At 43.2% G+C, this 23,311-nt stretch overlaps 1 protein-coding gene across 2 annotated transcripts; it reads left to right on the top strand.

The window, feature by feature from the left end:
- Positions 1-1,841: 1,841 nt before the first annotated feature.
- LOC124046385 (lysozyme g-like) lies at positions 1,842-12,054 on the top strand. Of its 2 annotated transcripts, none has more exons than XM_046366708.1 (8): positions 1,842-2,351; positions 3,216-3,299; positions 3,418-3,617; positions 7,973-8,129; positions 8,222-8,362; positions 8,621-8,674; positions 8,906-9,067; positions 9,290-12,054. In XM_046366708.1, exons 2-8 carry the CDS (start codon positions 3,236-3,238, stop codon positions 9,397-9,399), a joined length of 888 nt encoding a protein of 295 aa, XP_046222664.1. In that variant the 5' UTR covers positions 1,842-2,351; positions 3,216-3,235; the 3' UTR covers positions 9,400-12,054. The 2 variants fall into 2 exon arrangements, with proteins under 2 accessions (XP_046222664.1, XP_046222663.1); XM_046366707.1 differs by having other exon boundaries at positions 1,843-2,524.
- Positions 12,055-23,311: the final 11,257 nt, after the last annotated feature.

Raw genomic sequence — 23,311 nt, 5'->3', positions numbered from 1 at the left:
GGAGGACCTGAGCCCTAGGACCATGTCCCAGGACTACCTGACATGATGACTCCTGACTCCCTAGGACCATGTCCCAGGACTACCTGACATGAGGACTCCTTGCTGTCCCCAGTCCACCTGGCCATGCTCCTGCTCCAGTTTCAACTGTTCTGCCTTACTATTATTCAACCATGCTGGTCATTTATGAACATTTGAACATCTTGGCCACGTTCTGTTATAATCTCCACCCGGCACAGCCAGAAGAGGACTGGCCACCCCACATATGCTCTCTCTAATTCTCTCTTTCTTTCTCTCTCTCGGAGGACCTGAGCCCTAGGACCGTGCCCCAGGACTACCTGACATGATGGCTCCTTGCTGTCCCCAGTCCACCTGACTGTGCTGCTGCTCCAGTTTCAACTGTTCTGCCTTATTATTATTTGACCATGCTGGTCATTTATGAACATTTGAACATCTTGGTCATGTTCTGTCATAATCTCTACCCGGCACAGCCAGAAGAGGACTGGCCACCCCACATAGCCCGGTTCCTCTCTAGGTTTCTTCCTAGGTTTTGGCCTTTCTAGGGAGTTTTTCCTAGCCACCGTGCTTTTACACCTGCATTGTTTGCTGTTTGGGGTTTTAGGCTGGGTTTCTGTACAGCACTTTGAGATATCAGCTGATGTACGAAGGGCTATATAAATAAATTTGATTTGATTTGATTTGATCATCATGATTCAGTGACTGCAAAGAAAATGTATTGATCTACTGGGATTTTTAAAATACAGACTAACTTTCTGCTTGGACTCAAGAGACGAGTATGGCTGCGTTAATCTTTTTGCAGGCATTCTTGTTTTTTTGATGAATCTATTTGCAATTTCGACTTAGACTGTATCAGCTGTTCCCTTCTGAGTGACAATCCTGTCAGATCTTTTGTCAGTAACAACAACAACACTAAAAACGGAGTCTTTATTGTTCCTTTTAGCTATTTGAATCCAAGGAAATGGTAGCTTGTGAGTATAGTTCATAGTTTGGAGTTAGTCTTGGCAATGTGACTGCTTTGTCTGCTTGCTTCTCTGTTTAGTATCTGTGACTGCCATGGAAGTTTGAACTGGTGAAGTAGCCAATCTTTTTTTGATACCAATATTTATTTCTAATAATTAATAGCATGTCAATTTAGTAGATTATTACATTTTATGAAGTGAAAATGCATGAAAAATAAAGCATTTGACTGTATAAAATGACGTTTGTGGTTGCAGATGAATAGGCTGTGCATATAATGGTGTGTCCATAACCAGTGCTTGACTTGCATTGAAATAGGTGCCGGTACTCCTTTTGGGTGTAGGTATTGTGTAAATGTAGATGCAGAAACTCCACAATATTGTTTTAGCTAATATTCTATAAGAGGAACAGGAGCTCAAACAGTAGAACATTTGAGGTGCCAGTATTCAGCTCTGGTGAACTGCCTATAACAATGCTTACTTTGAGATCATTGTTTGAGAATGGCATTTACAACTTTTTTTGTTGTAGAAAATACTACATCTTCGACAGTGGATATTGTAAAGAATTGCTATTTTCTTATGCAAGTGATCAGCCTACTGCTAAATACATGGCTACAACTCACAGTAAGGCCTGTGGGGTCCCCTACAGGATAGCTCCCACATTACACACTGACTGCCAAACCAGCGCACACACACAGTCTCCTTTAGCTGAACGGATGTGACGGCGGGATTCTAGAGTGACGGACGGCCCAGTTGAGCCAATGGCGGAAGACTACAGACTACACCCCAGCTGAACCAATCCAAAGATCCGATCTCCCAGGATCAACCTACTTTCTGTTTTGTATAAATTGTATTGTAACGGTTCACTCTTTCTCTTTTCCTGCTGTTCTATGCGAGCGAACGGGAGAGCCGTATTTACGTGTACCAGATATTCTCACTCTGAAATAAACTGTCGCTTGTCGTACAATTTTAACACCTTGTCTGAATCGATCCTTAACCGGCTCACCCTTCTAATATCCTTTTATCAACACTATTTAAACCAAACGCGTGGATTGCACTCTGTCTGCAAACAGGCCTGCATTTTGTAAATTGTGTGGACTACCATTATAAAGCTTGACTCAGCGAAATGACGTTGTCACGAGCAGCAATGCACATATTGAGATGCGCGAGATGCAAGACTCGCTCTTACTGTCACATACAGTATTGTGCACGGGCTCGCATGACGATTTGCACAGAGTGGTAGCCAGGGTACCAAGCAGTGGAGGTTGAGCCACGCGTTTCAATGCTCTTGGTTGTAACGGAAATATACTTTGCTGTTTACTTTCTCCATCTACGTCAGGGATACACCTCGCGAGATTGGAAAGAGCAAAATCGAAAGTAAGAGTCTGTTAGAACGTCTGAGATCTGTTGTGTTGTATTTTTCAACATCAACATATCTTTCAGAAATCAATAGGGAGTAAGAAGCAAGTCGTCTGAAATCATATTGCTGGGTTTGTGTGTTTGACTAAGGATCCTCCAGTTTCAAGAACTTCAAAGCGACAACAACATGGGTGCGCTTGATTTATCAATTACAATTATTATCAATTGCATAATATTGGGAAGTATTTGCAAAAATAATTTTATACATTTCTTAAAGTATTTATGGCATTTGGCATATTGTTAGCTAGTAGTCCATCTCCCTAGATGGCATTGGGTTCTCGAGAGCTAATTCTCAGCCAACTGAATTAACTTTACGAACATGTTGACCTATTGGTTGACGTGGACATAATTAATATTTTTAATTTAACCAGGGAAATCTGTTCTTTCCGGAGCTAGGTGTCGCTATGCATTACTGTTTTGGCACATTGACAGCCTACAACAGGGTTTGTACAAAAAGCTAGTAGCCAACACTTCAGCTTTAATGTTGTGTGGCACTGCATTGTGGCTGAGTCTGACCCCAGATTAACCCTGGTGTCTGTGTGCATATGTTTCGGGGTTCTATGTTGGTAATCGCTAGCTGCCACAGTCATAAACTTCTACAGTTTATCTGATTTGAAATTAGATTTTAAACCTAACCTTAATAACTCTAACCACGCTGCTAACCTTATGCCTAACCACATTATGTTCATGAATTTTTACAATATTGCAAATTTTGACTTTAGCTGTGGAAACACTGTTGGGGGCTGCAAAATATGAATTTCCATGATCTGAAAAAAAGTGGACACAAGTACAGGCTACTTATTCTTTTTGATTGTCATTTAGCGCCTCCTTATGGAGACATTATGAAGGTAGAAACAAGTGGTGCTTCCTGGAGGACAGCAAACGCTGATGGGAGAAATGACGAAGGTATGCGCTTTCAGGCTATTCACTCACAAATATTCAATACAATATCCAGTATTAATCCATTTCATATAATCAATTTAATAAAATAAATGCTGTCATTTTCTTTACTGTTTTCCTGAAGGGGTGCTTGCATCTCACATAATGGCAGAGCATGACCGTGCTGCCATGGACAAGTACAAGAGACTCATAATGAAGGTGGCAAAGAGGAATGAAGTGGACCCAGCTGTTATCTGTGGCATCATCTCAAGAGAGTCCCGGGCTGGGACAGGACTGGACAAGCACGGCAGGGGGGACAATGGCAAGGCCTTCGGACTTATGCAGGTAGGCACATGTTTGAGGGAATAAGCAGTGGATTCATATTTAATTGAAATGGTATCTTCAAATCAAATCAAATCAAATTTTATTTGTCACATACACATGGTTAGCAGATGTTAAATGCGAGTGTAGCGAAATGCTTGTGCTTCTAGTTCCGACAATGCAGTGATAACCAACAAGTAATCTAACTAACAAATTCCAAAACTACTGTCTTATACACAGTGTAAGGGGATAAGGAACATGTACATAAGGATATATGAATGAGTGATGGTACAGAGCAGCATACAGTAGATGGTATCGAGTACAGTATATACATATGAGATGAGTGTGTAGGCAAAGTAAACAAAGTGGCATAGTTAAAGTGGCTAGTGATACATGTGTTACATAAGGATGCAGTCGATGATGTAGAGTACAGTATATACATATGCATATGAGATAAATAATGTAGGGTAAGTAACATTATATAAGGTAGCATTGTTTAAAGTGGCTAGTGATATATTTACATCATTTCCCATCAATTCCCATTATTAAAATGGCTGGAGTTGGGTCAGTGTCAATGACAGTGTGTTGGCAGCAGCCACTCAATGTTAGTGGTGGCTGTTTAACAGTCTGATGGCCTTGAGATAGAAGCTGTTTTTCAGTCTCTCGGTCCCAGCTTTGATGCACCTGTACTGACCTCGCCTTCTGGATGATAGCGGGGTGAACAGGCAGTGGTTCGGGTGGTTGATGTCCTTGATGATCTTTATGGCCTTCCTGTAACAACGGGTGGTGTAGGTGTCCTGGAGGGCAGGTAGTTTGCCCCCGGTGATGCGTTGTGCAGTCCTCACTACCCTCTGGAGAGCCTTACGGTTGAGGGCGGAGCAGTTGCCGTACCAGGCGGTGATACAGCCCGCCAGGATGCTCTCGATTGTGCATCTGTAGAAGTTTGTGAGTGCTTTTGGTGACAAGCCGAATTTCTTCAGCCTCCTGAGGTTGAATAGGCGCTGCTGTGCCTTCTTCACGACGCTGTCAGTGTGAGTGGACCAATTCAGTTTGTCTGTGATGTGTATGCCGAGGAACTTAAAACTAGCTACCCTCTCCACTACTGTTCCATCGATGTGGATAGGGGGGTGTTCCCTCTGCTGTTTCCTGAAGTCCACAATCATCTCCTTAGTTTTGTTGACGTTGAGTGTGAGGTTATTTTCCTGACACCACACTCCGAGGGCCCTCACCTCCTCCCTGTAGGCCGTCTCGTTGTTGTTGGCCTACCACTGTTGTGTCGTCCGCAAACTTGATGATTGAGTTGGAGGCGTGCGTGGCCACGCAGTCGTGGGTGAACAGGGAGTACAGGAGAGGGCTCAGAACGCACCCTTGTGGGGCCCCCGTGTTGAGGATCAGCGGGGAGGAGATGTTGTTGCCTACCCTCACCACCTGGGGGCGGCCCGTCAGGAAGTCCAGTACCCAGTTGCACAGGGCGGGGTCGAGACCCAGGGTCTCGAGCTTGATGACGAGCTTGGAGGGTACTATGGTGCTGAATGCCGAGCTGTAGTCGATGAACAGCATTCTCACATAGGTATTCCTCTTGTCCAGGTGGGTTAGGGCAGTGTGCAGTGTGGTTGAGATTGCATCGTCTGTGGACCTATTTGGGCGGTAAGCAAATTGGAGTGGGTCTAGGGTGTCAGGTAGGGTGGAGGTGATATGTTCCTTGACTAGTCTCTCAAAGCACTTCATGATGACGGAAGTGAGTGCTACAGGGCGGTAGTCGTTTAGCTCAGTTACCTTAGCTTTCTTGGGAACAGGAACAATGGTGGCCCTCTTGAAGCATGTGGGAACAGCAGACTGGTATAGGGATTGATTGAATATGTCCGTAAACACACCGGCCAGCTGGTCTGCGCATGCTCTGAGGGCGCGGCTGGGGATGCCGTCTGGGCCTGCAGCCTTGCGAGGGTTAACACGTTTAAATGTCTTACTCACCTCGGCTGCAGTGAAGGAGAGACCACATGTTTCCGTTGCAGGCCGTGTCAGTGGCACTGTATTGTCCTCAAAGCGGGCAAAAAAGTGATTTAGTCTGCCTGGGAGCAAGACATCCTGGTCCGTGACTGGGCTGGATTTCATCTTCATCTTTCTTCCTGAGGTCAAATGTTGACATTATATTTGATAACTGAAATCAAATTGTATTTGTCACACACGTGTTTAGCAGATTTTATTGCTGGTGTAGTGAAATGCTTGTGTTTCTAGCTCCAACAGTGCAGTAATATCTAACAATACACACAATCTAAAGTAAAGGAATGAAATTACGAATATATAAATATTTGGAGGAGCTATGTCAGAGCGGCATAGACTAAGATACAGTAGAATAGGATAGAATACAGTATATACATATGAGTAATGTAAAATATGTAAACATTATTAAAGTGACTAGTGTTCCAATTATTAAAATGATCAGGGATTTCAAGGCTATGTATATAGGGAAGCAACCTCTAATGTGCTAGTGATGGCCTTGAGATGGAAGCAGTTTTTCAGTCTGGGTCCCAGCTTTGATGCACCTGTACTGACCTCGCCTTCTGGATGATAGTGGGGTGAACAGGCAGTGGCTCGGGTGGTTGTTGTCCTTGATTATCTGTGTCCTGGAGGGCAGGTAGTTTGCCCCCGATGATGCGTTGGGCAGACCGCACCACTCTCTGGAGAGCCCTGCGTTTGCGGGCAGTGTAGTTGCCATACCAGGCGGTGGTACAGCCCGACAGGATGCTCTCAATTGTGCATCTGTAAAAGTTTGAAGGTTTTAGGTGCCAATACAAATTTCTTCAGCCTCCTGTGGTTGAAGAGGTGCTGTTGCGCCTTCTTCACCACACTGTCTGTGTGGGTGGACCATTTCAGTTTGTCAGTGATGTGTACGCCGAGGAACTTGAAGCTTTCCACCTTCTCCACTGCTGTCCCGTCGATGTGGATAGGGGGGTGCTCCCTCTGCTGTTTCCTGAAGTCCACGATCAGCTCCTTTGTATTGTTGACGTTGGGTGAGAGGTACCACACCCCCAGGGTCCTTCCCATCTCCCTGTAGGCTGTCTTGTCATTGTTGATAATCAGACCTACTACTGTTGTGTCATCTGCAAACTTGATGATTGAGTTGGAGGCATGCGTGGCCACGCAGTCATGGGTGAACAGGTATTACAGGGGCTGAGCATGCATCCTTGTGGGGCCCCAGTGTTGAGGATCAGCGAAGTGGAGGTGTTGTTTCCTACCTCCACCACCTGGGTGCGGCCCGTCAGGAAGTCCAGGACCCAGTTGCACAGGGCGGGGTTCAGACCCAGGGCCTCGCTTAATGATGAGCTTGGAGGGTACTATGGTGTTGAATGCTGAGCAATAGTCAATGAATCAGATACTAAGATAGGTATTCCTCTTGTCCAGATGGTATAGGGTAGTGTGCAATGCGATAGCGATTGCATCGTCTGTGGATCTATTGGGGCGGTAAGCAAATTGAAGTGGGTCTAGAGTGTCAGGTAAGGTAGAGGTGAAAAAAGCACTTCATGATAACAGAAGTGAGTGCTACGGGTGGTAGTCATTTAGTTCACTTATTTTTGCGTTCTTGGGTACAGGATCAATGGTAGACATCTTGAAGCATGTGGGGACAACAGATTGGGAAAGAGAGAGATTGAATATGTCCGGAAACACTCCAGCTAGCTGCTCTGCGCGTGCTCTAAGGACGCAGCTAAGGATGCCATCTGGGGCGGCAGACTTGCGAGGGCTAACGCACTTAAATGTCTTACTCACGTTGGCCACGGAGAAGGAGAGCCCACAGTTCTTGGTAGCAGGCAGCGTCGGTGTCACTGTTATCCTCAAAGGTGTTTAGCTGGTCCGGAAGCAAGACGTTGTTGTCTGTGATGTGGCTGGTTTCCCCTTTGTAGTCCGTTATTGTCTGTAGACCCTGCCACATACATCTTGTGCATGAGCCGTTGAATTGCGACTCCACTTTGTCTCTGTACTGATGTTTTACCTGTTTATATTCGGCCATATTCCCAGTCACCTTGCCATGGTTAAATGCGATAGTTTGCACTTTCAGTTTTGTATGAATGCTGCCATCTATCCACGGTTTCTGGTTATGGTAGATTTGAATAGTCACAGTGGGAACAATATCTCCTATATACTTCCTGATAACTCATTCACCATATCAGTGTATTCGTCTATGTTGTTCTTGGAGGCTACGCGGAACATATCCTAGTCCGCGTGATCAAAACGATCTTGAAGCGTGGGATTCTGATTGGTCAGACCAGCATTGAATAGTCCTTAGCACAGGTACTGTTTGAGTTTCTGCCTATAGGAAACTCATACATTTCGTGACCGCCACAGCCCTGGTGATTTCTGTAAAATATCACGCATTTTTACAGATTGACACTACCCCAGCCCCGAGCGGTGGCGGGCACACTCCAAAGGGGGATTGGAACAGTGAGGAGCATCTCCAACAAGGCACTGAAATTCTGATTGAGTTCATCAAAAGAATCCAGGAGAAATTTAATTCATGGACCAAGGAGCAGCAACTGAAAGGTAATACTCTTTTTCTCAGAGTTTTTTATAAAAATAATTAATATACCTGTTTCAATTGAATATGCAACTATTGCAATATGTTGTTTACCCAGGGGGAATAGCAGCCTACAATAAGGGAGATGACCGTGTAGAGTCATATGAGGAAGTGGACACTCATACCACTGGAGTGGACTACTCCAATGATGTTGTTGCCAGAGCTCAGTGGTTCTACAACCATGGTTATTGTGAAACAAGTAAATAACTGTTATAAACCATTATACACATGTTGAACATGATAAATACACCAAATAATAATTACACTGTGTGGTTCAACTTCAAACCTTCTCATCTAAGTTTCTTGTTTAGTTAAGTCTTTCAGCAAACTCTTATGGTTGATGCCAAACAGTCACAAATTCATTTTATTTTAAAAAATGCTGATGCTATGCTATAATGTACTGAAAATCTAAAATTGTAGTTCATTGTGTATATACTCTATTTTCTTCCCTATTTAGCAAACCTTGTCATTAAAGTAGCAGCTGTTGTAGTGGGAGCTGCAGTGGGAGGAGGTATCATCATTTTATCAGCATTAACATTGTACTTCATCAAGTAACTTTTCATAAAGTAAAATGTTTCTGTATCTTGATAGTATATATTTTTTTGTGTGGTTGATTTACTTATAAAACAACAAGAATTTACGAATAATTATATACCTGTAAAAGTGTCATTGGAATGTCACATTGTCAAAATCTTAATGAGGTTGGCTGTGTTTTAAAATGTTTGTATGCTTGGCCTCACAGGTTCTGCTGTTGCCCTGGCACCAATAGTCCTCACAGGGATCGGGTTTGGTGCTGGCGGGATTGCAGCTGGATCAACAGCAGCAGGCATGATGTCTGCCGCGGCCATAGCCAATGGAGGTGGGGTAGCAGCAGGGAGTCTTGTTGCTATTCTACAGTCAGCAGGTAAGGATCGAACCAAAGATGAACAAAGATACAATATTTCAATGCCAATGAGTTATGAATAAAAGCTAATATGATGGTGGGGTTTCTAACTGTTAAAAGCTCATACGACTGAACTGAATGGATCATAGATTCTTTAGCTTTTTTTTACTTTGATGTATTGGATGTTTGTAGATCTCAGATGTGAGTGAGATCGTGACAGACATTGTGTGGTATTCCCTCAAGGTGCCGTAGGGCTCTCGGGAACGGTCACTGCAGTTGTTGGAAGTGCGGGAGCAGCCATCGGAGGAGCAGTGGGAGGAGCTGTGGGATGGCTGAAAACAAAGATTTCTTAAATGTTCCATAGAGGCTTTGAAGAACACCTGTCAGTAGTGCAATACACCCTCACACTGTTGATACTGCATGCTTAAAGTATTCCCCTTGTCAACTGAATAAAATAAAAAATCCATTGTAACTCTGCTGTTAAGAAAAACAGGTTCTCTGAGGATTGTTCCCTAATTATTCCCTAATTTTGCAGTTTAAATTAGCTCAGTGGTTCTACAGCCATGGTTATGGTAAAAAAACAAAAACACTTTTTAACCTTTATGAACATGTTGAAAATGATGACTACACCCAGTAATAATTACACAACTTCAAACAGTCTCATCCAAGTTTCTTCCGTAGTTGAATCTTTCAGCAACTTGTCATTGCGCAATATAATGAAACAATTCTTATTTTCTGGCCTTTTGGAATGGATGTGTTTTTAGTTGACTGTCTTGGTGGGACTTGTAGCAATATTGATGTTACTCATATTGATGTTAAAAAAGGAAACAGAAACCAGTTGTTACTTACTTTATTAATGTGCTGCTTGACAACATGCCTAGTAAAGTTTGCTTAACTATATATCTTTGTCTGTCGTGATTACAACACAAAGCATATTGAAACATGGTGACAGCGGTACTCAAAATAACCTGGATCTCATCGATGTAAATGAAGAATACATCCCAGGCGGCAGTTTGAAAAGGTGCAGAGTTTACAAGCTAGTCATCGCGCCGAACGTCAACGTTAGCTGGCTATTGTGAGGGTGTTAAACTCTATTAACGTAAAATTCTGTGTGTAGAGTTATATTATGAGGTTTGAACTATACTAATATTGTGGAATTACATAATCAACATCTAAACATACTTACGATAAACATTAATTGAGCCACTGAGTAATAGATAAGATATACACTAGGTACGGGGCGACGGGTGTGGTCGATGTAAGACGGGAGTGGTGTTCTAACCAATTGCTGAGAAATAAGGTAGATTTATTTTGTTCTTTTAATTAGTTTACACAAGTTCTTCCCGGTTATTGATTTTGGTTTGATTGTTCAGATAACACCACTGAAATTAAACAGGAGGTTAAGGTAGACTAACATTAGAATTTGTATTCATTATGGGGAACAATGAAAGGCCCGCAGAGGGGATTGCAGGCTGAGGTTTTTATGTTAAAGGGACAGTGCACATTTAACACAGTTGTGTGTGTGTCTAATGGCTGGGGATTTAAGAAGTATTTTTGGGGAGACAATTTGGAGAAACACGAATAAAACATGAAACACCGAGACAAATTATTTGAGTTTGAGGGGATTATCATAATTATTAGGTTTTGTTTTTGTAGTAAACGTTTGGGTTAAGGGGATTTTCGCGTTCCCAGAGACATGGTATTTTACAGATAGGGGAGAAGGCAGACGGAGGGGCCCTCCCCCGCACTGCAGAGACCTTGAAAGTTGGAGAGAAGTGAGGAGAGTTTTGGAAGGGGGGCCAGGACAGGCAAAGATAGCAGTTGCTGAGTGGAGACAGGGGGGAGAGTTGGACATGTAGAAAATGTAGGGGGCGCTCCTTCATGATGATGTCAGAACATAAGGATACTATACTAATCTTACCTAAGTCATTATTTAGAATAGGTAAGGTTGATACCTGGGCAAAGCCAGGTATCAAAAGGGGGATGGGTAAATTGTGGTCTAGGATAGGATGGGGACTATTGGATAAGAAACTAATAATTTAAAAGAAATGTAAGCTAACATTTGGGCATAGAAGTTAAAGATATAATCAGATAAAACATATGAGAAATTGTTTGTTAACCAAGCCTGTATGTCCAGGATTTTATGCATTACAGGTGAACTACAGGTGAAGTCACTCAATCCAGTCCCAGAGGCTTGGGGACCATAGAAGACCCCTGGTGACAGCTAGCTGAAAGAGCTACCCAGATTCATATCGCACGGCGGAAGGGTAAGACACTTTTTCACTGTCGGACAATAAACAGAGTTCGGAAGAAGAACTGGAATTAACAGAATTCCGGGGGCTAACTCTCGAATGAAGTAAACCCTACCTGTCCTATCACCCCTGTTTTTGTTCATAGAAGTGAGGATGTGTCTGGCTCTGGCTAAGTGATGTGTATTTTGTTCCAAAATAAGCATAAGAGATCCCTAGATCTGGGTATTTGTAAATCGCTCTGGATAAGAGCGTCTATTAAATGACTTAAATGTAAATGTAAATGTAGACAAGAAGTTAGAGTAGAGATTACATGATAACCGACTTCGGGGGGGGGGATCCCACAAGGGTGGATAGGTTTTCCATGATATGGGGAAACCTGGGAGCAATGTTGAACTTTGTAAAGGTGATGAAATCCTACTAACCATAAAAAATATTAAGCTCTCTGATGCAGGCACTCACACCCTCTGACTACAAAGGATGAGGACAGACATGATGGGTGTGTTTTCTATTAAGGTACTGCCAAGACCAGAGGTAACTGGACACACTCCTCTACCACCACTGTGTTAAAAATACCATTCAGGTAATTAATGTTAGAGACTATTCGACTATTGATCAATTAGGAACTGGGACTGGTTTTGATTATGGGAGATTGCCTGAAGCTGATTGCAGTAGTAACATAACCATTAATTCCACTTGGCCAGTTACAGGCCTAAACCAAACTAGTGGTCTGGCTGATGTGAGGTGGATGTGTGGAGCCAAAAAGAATGCTGAGACCCATTCTTAGAGGAGAATGGCAAGGTACGTGTGGTCTGACCAGTTTGATAATTCCACTGACCATTGTTGATGTTGCTGCTGAACAGCTGCTGAGTTCTGTAACCAGGGGACCTGAAAACATTCCATCCCATGGGAGACATAGACGTAGTGCTCCATGGACAGAGGATGTAGTTGACATACACTAACCTGTTGGGAGTGCCAGTGGGGGTTCCTCATGAGTTTCAGGCCTTGGGTAGGAATGATGGACTCTGGCACTTACTACCTATTATGGGTCCAGCCATAGTGGATGCTAGACAGACTGCATGGATTAATTATATCTACTATAATCAACAGCGTTTGGTGAATTACTCCCGTGATGCACTCACTGGTATGTCTGAACAGCTTGAGGCCACATTTGGGGTTTCCAGACAGAATAGACTTGCTTTGAATATGCTTCTTGCCAGTCAGGGGGACGTCTGCAAGATGTTCGGTAAACAATGTTGCACGTATATTCCTAATAATACCAGTCCAGATGGTGGTATATCTAAGGCGGGCTTGATGCACTATCTGTTAAGATGAGGTCCACGGGGGGGGGGGGGGGTGGAGGAGTCTGTTCTCTTGGCCTGGTTTGGTAAGTACACTGGTATGATGGTTACTGGATTTCTGACCCTAATTCTTGTATTATTTGTTATTGATGTGCTGCTTGCATCATACCGTGTTTTAAGAAGTCTGTTACAGATGTGATGAAGGCTTCAGGGTGGATGGGACTGACTGAGGATGACCCATGGTATGCTGTGGGTGAGGTAGTAGAATAATTTTACACCACCACAGTTCCTTGTTATACATTTTTATGATAGGTTTTCTTTCCAGTATGTTTGTTCTCCCTGTTGTAAAGGTTTAGAGTCCCTGGGTGGCAAGGAGCCCACCTGGTACAGGATAGGAGTAGCTGAGAGGACCAGATGGTTTCTAATAATTCTTTTTTTCTCTGTTTTCCATGACCAAAGTTTTATCCTACATCTTACATGTCAATAACAATTAAGTTTTATCCTGTGTTTGATAAGTGACACCCTTGCGGGTGACAAAAGGGGGAAACAAAAGCATACAACAAAGGCATATATCACTTGTTATTAATAATAAACTTTTTATTATTTTCATGAAATGCTATGACTGCTGAAATAAAGGATAATGAGTGACACCCTAGCGGGTGTCAAAAGGGGGACTTAAATTTCACACCATTTTATTTTGTTCAGTTTTTGAATGAGCTGTTCTCTTTTGACATGAAGGTAGTTTAAACTTTGTAACTGTTATATGATTCATTGCTGAATTTGTGTTCACACCCTTGGGGTTATTTTACATTATAGCCATTACCATATATAAGATTTAATATTATCTGCTGTTGCCTTGTGTGGAGGTATGTATGTGTTATGCTACCTAGCTGATTTGAAACATTGTTAAAAGTATCAGGGCCATGGAACTTTCTCATGCTGGAAAAATACAGAAGGGAGGGCACATTCAGAGCGTGGGTTGCGAGAACAAGCGGTCTTTTTGTTAGATAACAGGAGCCAGGTGCGAGATAACGGTATGGAGCATGAGACCCATCTTTCAGTTTTTGCAGCCATTTTAGTGTTGTGCGGCTGCTGCTGCATTCCATGTATTTCGCTCACTCACTACTAGAGTTATATCTAAGGCCCGAGTAGGAAGAGGGGGATCCAGTTGCTTATATTGATTAAGCTTCTCCATTGTATGTCGTGTCCCATCTGGGATGGGAAGAGGGGGAAATTATTTTTCTTTGTGGGCCATTTCCATATAGACTTACCTAGTATAGGCTATTTTTCCTTTTTGGATTATGTTTTCGTTTTTGCTTGGAGTAATGTATCTGGACTATATCACATCTCTTAGGAGATGTGAAGAGAGGGAATCACAACTTTTTCCTGCTGGAAAAAGTTGGCTTATGTGGACAATCATTTTACTTTTATTTTGAGCTGTTGTTCTCCGCTCTGTTACATGAGGGTTGTAAGTTCCTAGGTGGCTGGTAGCCAACTTAGTACATAGTGGGATTGAGTTGGGAACATGGTGGGAATACATATACATCCATTTATTTTTAATGTTGTGCCTTATTTCATAGCCCCTTTGGGAAAAGTTTTCTTTTGTATCAGAATCTAGTTAGGTTGTGTCACGTCTCTGGGGAGACGTGAAGAGAGGGATTTGTAGAGGACTGCTAATTCTTATGTCGGTGACATTACTGCTATTGCATTGTTATAACTGAGACAACACATAGCAACGTATTTTCACAGTAAAGCATGTTGGGTCCCCTACAGGATAGCTCCCACACACACACACACATACACACACTAACTGCCGAGGACACACAGATAAGACATACACCCACACATTGGGAGGAAGAGACACACCCTTGACTTGCAGACACAAGCACACACACACAATCTCCTTCCTAGCCGAACATTGTGTGACTGAGAACAGCCCGACGAGACCCAGAGGAACGACGGACGGCTCAACAGGACCAATCCAAGAAGACAACACCTCAACTGTGGCCAAACAAAAGACCGTGACTTCCAGACTCAACCTACTTTCTGTACTGTACATAACATGCTTGCAATCTGTTATCGGGGCTTCTTTCTGCTGGTTCCTTGTGAGCCAAATGAATGAGCCCGTATACGTTGTACCAGATATCTTTACTCTGAATAAACTGTCGCTTGTCACATAATTGACCACCTTGTCCGAATCGATCCTTGACCGACTCGCCCTATCTACATATCCCATTATCAACACTAGTAAAGTTTGCTTAACTATATATCTTTGTCTGTCGTGATTACAACACAAAGCATATTGAAACATGGTGACAGCGGTACTCAAAATAACCTGGATCTCATCGATGTAAATGAAGAATACATCCCAGGCGGCAGTTTGAAAAGGTGCAGAGTTTACAAGCTAGTCATCGCGCCGAACGTCAACGTTAGCTGGCTATTGTGAGGGACTTTATGCTAAAAGCTAGCTGTCTATTGGATACAAGCAGATTCGTGAGTAGCTAACATTCCATTCTACAAATAAATCTCCATGGAAAATGCACTGAAACCTCCGGGAAAAATAGATTGATTGAAATTTAGCACTGACCTGGAAAAGATGGAAAGAGGAATTCAATTTGTACATGGCTCTTACAATGACAGAAAAACCTGAGGATTACAAAGTGAAGCTACTTTATTATCTCATTGGGGTAAAAGGTAGAAAGATTTGTGAGACCCTATGTGTGGGCAGTACAAAAGACAATCTCTCTGTTGAGGAAGTATTTGCAGTACTGGATGTATTTTGTGATCCCAAGAAAAATTAAACAATTGAGAGAGAATGTTTTCATGCCAATTCAGGGCCGAGATGAGAGTTTAGACAAATATCTCACTGAATTGAGGACTCTAGTTGCCACCTGCAACTTTGGAGTAATCACAGACTCTCTTATCAGGGACAGGATTGTGTGTGGCCCGTGTGACCCACACTTAAAACCTGTCTAGAACCGGGGTTCAGCGGAACCCCTTGCCAACAGCCTGTGAATTTGCAAGGCGCCAAAATCAAACAACAGAAATCTCATAAATCCAATTTCTCAAACATACAAATATTAGGCACCATTTTAAAGAAAATTCTCGTTAATCCAGCCACAGTGTCTGATTTCAAAAAGGCTTTACAGCGAAAGCTCCACAAACGATTATGTTAGGTCACCACCAAGTCACAGAAAAACACAGCCATTTTTCCAGCCAAAGAGAGGAGTCACAAAAAGCAGAAATATAGATCAAATGAATCACTAACCTTTGATGATCTTCATCAGATGACACTCATAGTACTTCATGTTACACAATACATGTATGTTTTGTTCGATAAAGTGCATATCTATATCCCAAAATCTCATTTTACTTTGGCGTGTTATGTTCAGTAGTTCCAAAACATGCAGTGATTTTGCAGAGAGCCACATCAATTCACAGAAATACTCATCATAAACATTGATAATAGATACAACTATTATACATGGAACTTTAGATAAACTTCTCCTTAATGCAACCTCTGTGTCAATCTTTAGGATGTTTTTAACATAAATCTTCAATAATGTCCCAACTGGAGAATTCCTTTGTCTGTAGAAAAGCAATGGTACGCGAGCTAACTCTCTCATGATCGTGCGTCAGGAGCCCATGGCTCTCTGCTAGACCTCTGACTCATTCCCCTCTCATTCAGCCCCCCACAGTAGAAGCCTGAAACAACGTTCTAAAGACGGTTGACATCTAGTGGAAGCCTTAGGAAGTGCAGTCAGGTATTGGGGATGTGTAACAAGAATACTCTGACGCCACTGCAGACTTAAAGTGATCAATTCATGCAATAAGAAAACCTCCCGAGTTCAGTTCGTCGTAGTCAACAAGAATGTGCAAAGGCCCATTCTAGGCAGTAAGGCTATCCAGGCAATGGAGTTGATTACTATGCAGCATCACAACATCCTGGCCATCAAGAAAACAACAGGATCCTGGACTAAAGAGCAAAATAAACAGGAGTACTCTGATGTGTTCCAGGGAGATGGATGCTTACCCTCCAACTGAAGCTGGAAGTGGATGAGCGAGTGGAGCCCGTCCAGCTGCCAAAGAGAAGAGTGCCAGTAGCGCTATATAAACCACACAAAGAGGAGCTCAGTGGTCTAGAGAAAAGTATGATAAAAGCAGTTGAAAAAAGCACAGATTGGATTAGCAGCCAGATCGTAGTGAAGAAACCGTCTGGAACACTAAGTGAGTATTGATCCGAAACCTCTCAATAAGGCACTCAAGAGGAGTCATTGCCCACTTCTCGCTATTGAAGACGTGCTGCCAGATCTGAACAGAGCACGCATGTTCTCTGTTTGTGATGTAAAAAACGGATTTTGGCATGTGGAACTGGAGCTCCAGCTATCTCACAACATTCTCTCCTCCCAGGGGATGCTAAAGGTGGCTGCGCATGCCAATGGGAATCAGTCAAGTCAGGCAATGGAAGGTCTTCCAGGAGTCAAAATCATTGCAGATGACATCCTGATTGTGGGAGAAGGAGACAATGATGAAGCGGCGACTGTGGATTTGAACCTGCGTGTTGAGATCACGTTTGGTATGGGGGGGACAAAATACATTTATGCACGATTGAGCACGTGCGCAGCCGGTTTGGGTTCCGTGTTAGGCCTACTCATCTTGTTGGCTGACAAAGGAAGTGCCCTACATTGGCCACCTGCTAACATCAGAGGGATTGAAAGGGGACCCAGGAAAAGTGACAGCCATCAAACAGATGCCTAGGCCTACAGATGTGCAGGGGGTGCAGCGCTTCCTGGGCGTGGTAAACTACGTGGCCAAGTTCTGCAGCCATGCACGGAGCTCTGCGAGCCACTGCGATGGCTAACACACAAGGACTCACTGTGGGAGTAGTCAGAGAGACATGATCAGGCTTTCAATAAAATCAGGGATACCATTGCACAGACCCCTGTGCTAAAATACTACAACCCAACAGAGCAGCCTGTACTACAGTGTGATGCTTCAGAAAGTGGGTTAGGAGCAGCCTTGATGCAGGGAGGACAACCAATAGCATACGCCAGCAGAGCCCTGACAGAGACTGAAAAAGGGTATGCACAGATAGAGAAGGAGCTGCTTGCAGTGGTGTTTGGCATGGAGAGGTTCCACCAATTCACATATGGACGAACAGTGGATGTGCAGTCAGATCACAAGCCTCTGGAGAGCATCATGACAAAGCTTCTCCTCAGCGCACCTAAAAGACTACAAAGCATGCTCATGAGACGCAAAAACTACGAGGTCAGTCGCCGATACGTTCCGGGCAAACATGTGGTGCTGACCGACACCCTGAGCAGGGCGTACCTTACAGAACAAGACAGCGGAGGCCCCGTGGAGGTCGAAGTGGAATCAATCAATATGATACACTACCTGCCTGTGTCAAGCGAGAGACTAAAGCACATCCAGAGAGCCACTGAGCTGGACCGGGAGCTCCAGACACTGAAAGATGTGATCCTGCAGGGGTGGCCTGAAGTGAAAGGACATGAACCCTTGGAAGTAGCCATGTATTATCACAACAGAGATGAGCTGAGTGTGCAAAATGGAGTTATCTTCAGAGGTGAGAGAGTCATTGTGCCTACTGTCGTCAGGTCAGAGATAATGCAGAGAATCCATTACTCACACATAGGAACAGAAGGATGTCTGAGAAGAGCTTGCGATTGTGTCTACTGGCCAGGCATGAATGCACAGCTGAGAACATATATGGCACAATGTAGCACCTGCACTGCAGCAGAAAGAAACATTGAGGCAACACGAAGCGCCAAAGCATCCCTGGGAAAAAATAGGGACTGACCTGCTCCAGTTCAACGTCAGAGACTACATGGTCACAGTTGATTATCTCTCCAACTTCTGGGAAGTGGACCATTTGGAGAACACATAGTCGAAAACGGTCATTCGGAAACTGAAGACACACTTTGCACGCTATGGGATACCTGACATCCTTTACTTAGACAATGGTCCCCAGTACTCTTCAGACGAGTTCCGAAGTTTCAGCAAGACTTTACACACAAAACATTGTCTCCAGGATACCTGCAAAGTAATGGGAAAGTGGAATCGGCAGTGAAAACAGCCCAAAGACTGATGGCAAAAGCAAAGAGAGCAGATGCTGACCCATACCTGGCCATGCTGGATCACATAAATACCCCGTCACAAGGAACAGACGGCATCCCTGCAATGGTGCTCAAACGTACAAACGGAAACTACTTAAAATGAGTGAAAATCTTCTGGGACCGGTGATGGTGAGGGTAGGCAACAACATCTCCACCCCGCTGATCCTCAACACTGGGGCCCCACATGGGTGCGTTCTGAGCCCTCTCCTGTACTCCCTGTTCACCCACAACTGCGTGGCCACGCACGCCTCCAACTCAATCATCAAGTTTGCGGACGACACAACAGTGGTAGGCCAACAACAACGAGACGGCCTACAGGGAGGAGGTGAGGGCCCTCGGAGTGTGGTGTCAGGAAAATAACCTCACACTCAACGTCAACAAAACTAAGGAGATGATTGTGGACTTCAGGAAACAGCAGAGGGAACACCCCCCTATCCACATTGATGGAACAGTAGTGGAGAGGATAGCAAGTTTTAAGTTCCTCGGCATACACATCACAGACAAACTGAATTGGTCCACTCACACAGACAGCATCGTGAAGAAGGCGCAGCAGCGCCTCTTCAACCTCAGGAGGCTGAAGAAATTCAGCTTGTCACCAAAAGCACTCACAAACTTCTACAGATGCACAATCGAGAGCATCCTGGCGGGCTGTATCACCGCCTGGTACGGTAACTGCTCCGCCCATAACCGTAAGGCTCTCCAGAGGGTAGTGAGGTCTGCACAACGCATCACCGGGGGCAAACTACCTGCCCTCCAGGACACCTACACCACCCGATGTTACAGGAAGGCCATAAAGATCATCAAGGACAACAACCACCCGAGCCACTGCCTGTTCACCCCGCTATCATCCAGAAGGCTTGGTCAGTACAGGTACATCAAACCCGGGTGCCCGAGAGACTGAAAAACAGCTTCTATCTCAAGGACATCAGACTGTTAAACAGCCACCACTAACATTTAGTGGCTGCTGCCAACACACTGACATTGACACTGACCCAACTCCAGCCACTTTAATAATGGGAATTGATGGGAAATGATGTAAATATATCACTAGCCACTTTAAACAATGCTACCTTATATAATGTTACATACCCTACATTATTCATCTCATATGCATACGTATATGCTGTACACTATATCATCTACTGCATCCTTATGTAATACATGTATCACTAGCCACTTTAACTATGCCACTTTGTTTACATACTCATCTCATATGTATATACTGTACTCGATACCATCTACTGTATCTTGCCTATGCTGCTCTGTACCATCACTCATTCATATATCTTTATGTACATGTACTTTATCCCCTTACACTGTGTATAAGACAGTAGTTTTGGAATTGTTAGTTAGATTACTTGTTGGTTATTACTGCACTGTCAGAACTAGAAGCACAAGCATTTCGCTACACTCGCATTAACATCTGCTAACCATGTGTATGTGACAAATAAAATTTGATTTGATTTGGCAAACTGTCAGCTGGAGATGTTCAAAGAAAGACAGCAGAAACTGGCAAAGTACTACTACACCTCTGCTAAGAATCTCACAGAGCTGCAACGAGATGACAGGGTGAGAGTTCAGAGCCACTCACAGGACAGAAACAGTGGTGGCAGAGGGCTACAGTAGTCAGACCCGTGGAGCAAAGGTCCTATGAGGTAAAGGCAGAACAGGGACAAGTATTCAGGAGGAACAGGCGACACCTGAGGAAGAGGAGAGAAATAAAGGAGGATTTCCCCACTGTTGAAGAGCCTGGCACAGAGCCAGTAAACAGAGCACCAGCTGACGCCCAGCAGGGTGCTGAACACAACCTAGAGGTGGACGCTGCACCTCAACAAGAAGATCCAAACATCTCAGGTCAAGCACCTCCTGAAGTAATCAACACTCCCCACACAAGGTCTGGTAGGGCCATCCGAAGACCTATACACCTGAAAGACTTTCTTGTGAAGGTAAAAATAATACTAAATAATGGACAGTCAGAGACAGTAAACAAACATTCAGTTCACATTCCAGTTTATTGCAGACATGGACAACAAGCCAAAGTTAGGTGGAGTCGGCCTTTGTTGTAAAATACAATTTTAAAAAAGAGAGAACATGTAGCAATATTGATGTTACTCATATTGATGCTACACAAGAAACGGAAACCAGTTGTTACTTACTTTATTAATATGCTGGTTGACAACATGCCTACTAAAGTTAGCTTAACCTGTCTGGGACCGGGGTTCAGCGGAACCCCTCGCCAACAGCCAATGAAATTGCATGGCGCCAAATTCAATACACAGAAATCTCATAATTCAAATTTCTCAAACATATAAGTATTAGACACCCTTCTAAAGATAAAATTCTCATTAATCCAACCACAGGGTCCAATTTCAAAAAGGATTTTCAGCGAAAGCAGAACATATCATTATGTTAGGTCAGCAACTAGTCACAGAAAGCATACAGTGATTAAACCAACCAAAGAGAGGAGTCACAAAAAGCAGAAATAGAGATAAAATTAATCACTAACCTTTGATACTCTTCATCAGATGACACTCCCGGGACAACATGTTACACAATACATGCATGTTTTGTTCGATCAAGTTCATATTTATATCCAAAAACCTCAGTTTACATTTGGCTTTGCCTCCAAAACATCCCGTGAATTTGCACAGAGCCACATCAATTTGCAGAAATACTCATAATAAACATTGATAAAAGATACAAGTGTTATTCATAGAATTGAAGATATACTTCTCCTTAATGCAACCGCTGTATCATATTTCAAAAAAACTTTACGGAAAAAGCAAACCATGCAATAATCTGAGTAATCAGAGACCAACACACCCCAAACAGATATCCGCCATGTTGGAGTCAACAGAAGTCAGAAGTAGCATTATAAATATTCACTTACCTTTGATGATCTTCATCAGAATACACTCCCAGGAATCCCAGTTCCACAATAAACTTTTGATTTGTTTGATAAAGTTAATCATTTATGTCCAAACATCTCCTTTTTGTTAGCGCGTTTAGCCCAGTATTCCAAATTCATGATGCGCGATCACTAGAAGCAGACGAAAAGTCAAAAAGTTCCATTACAGTCCGTAGAAACATGTCAAACGAAGTATAGAATCAACCTTTAGGATGTTTTTAACATAAATCTTCAATAATGTTCCAACCAGAGAATTCCTTTGTCAGAAATGCAATGGAACACAAGCTAACTATCACATGAACGAGCATGGTCAGCTCGTGGCACTCTCTTACTCATTCCACTCTCATTTTCCCCCACTTCACAGTAGAAGCATCAAACAAGGTTTTAAAGACTGTTGACATCTAGTGGAAGCCTTAGGAAGTGCAATATGACCCCATAGACACTGTGTATTCGATAGGCCTAGAGTTGAAAAACTACAAACCTCAGATTTCCCACTTCCTGGTTGGATTTTTCTCAGGTTTTCACCTGCCATATGAGTTCTGTTATACTCACAGACATCATTCAAACAGTTTTAGGAACTTTCGAGTGTTTTCTATCCAACTCTACTAATAATATGCATATATTAGCAACTGGGACTGAGTAGCAGGCAGTTTACTCTGGGCACGCTTTTCATCCAAACGTGAAAATGCTGCCCCCTATCCCAAACAACTTAACTATATCTTTGTCTGTCATGATAACAACACAAAGCATATTGAAACAGGACTGTGCCTGGTCTATAAGTACATTAGCATAGCGTGGGCAGTGGTATGCTAGTATTACTATGCATAGCCCATTTGTACCCTCAATGATCACAATGGATCTCTGTAATGATCACAATGGATCTCTGTAGTTCACCATTATACAGACCTAACACTATATAGATCCTATGATTCTTCAAGTATTGTAATTTCTAATTATACGTAACACACTTCTGTATCGCACTAAGGATGGTGGAGCTGTGCTTTATGGAGTGGTGTGGAAATTCAACACAGTGTCACTCAAAGTCAATATTAAATGAATCATTCTTTATTATCAGCAAGCTGGAGAGATTCCAGCAAAGGTAATGCAGCACAGTACACGTCTGTCAGGAGCTCTGCCGGGGCAGTCCCATTAATTCTCTTATATAGTGCTGTCATGACGTTGGCCTGGGGGTAGGTTTATGACAGTCATAAATACCTCTTCCCCCTTCTTTATTATCAGCAAGCTGGACAAGATTCGGAGTGTTAAAGGTAATGAGCACAGTACACGTCTCTCTACCCTACTGATGTTACATTTGCAAACCCTTTGGTTAACATAGAGATTCTGGGAACATCAGAAGGTGGGGGGAAATTAACTATATTCTGGTATCCGAACAATTGAACATATGCGGTGGTACTTAAAGAATATGATTTCAGTTCGGTTGTCATCTGAGACATTCTCATCAATGATAAGATGGCATAAACTCTACAGTGGGAAGTCTACACATCAGAGTTATCGGATTCACATGGAATTGTTATTCAATTTAAATGTTCGAATATGAATTTTTGGTGATGGAATGAAATGTGATTTTAGCTTCTAAAATGTGAGATTTGGGTTTTGCTCAATCAGTGGCCCACCCCTATGAAGGGACATGGGCTGTAAAACGAAGAAGTGAT

The sequence above is a fragment of the Oncorhynchus gorbuscha genome, linkage group LG10, assembly GCF_021184085.1.
Source record: "Oncorhynchus gorbuscha isolate QuinsamMale2020 ecotype Even-year linkage group LG10, OgorEven_v1.0, whole genome shotgun sequence".
Taxonomy (NCBI): Eukaryota; Metazoa; Chordata; class Actinopteri; order Salmoniformes; family Salmonidae; genus Oncorhynchus; species Oncorhynchus gorbuscha.
Note: the sequence above shows the minus strand (reverse complement) of the source record. Positions and strands in the feature narration are given on the sequence as shown.

What these genes read in the sequence shown, in the direction of transcription:
- LOC124046385 (XM_046366707.1), top strand. An exon ending in CAAGGAGCAGCAACTGAAAG is followed by an intron (nt 8,130 to 8,221) that starts GTAATACTCTTT and finishes TTGTTTACCCAG; the next exon opens with GGGGAATAGCAGCCTACAAT. An exon ending in GGGAGCTGCAGTGGGAGGAG is followed by an intron (nt 8,675 to 8,905) that starts GTATCATCATTT and finishes TTGGCCTCACAG; the next exon opens with GTTCTGCTGTTGCCCTGGCA.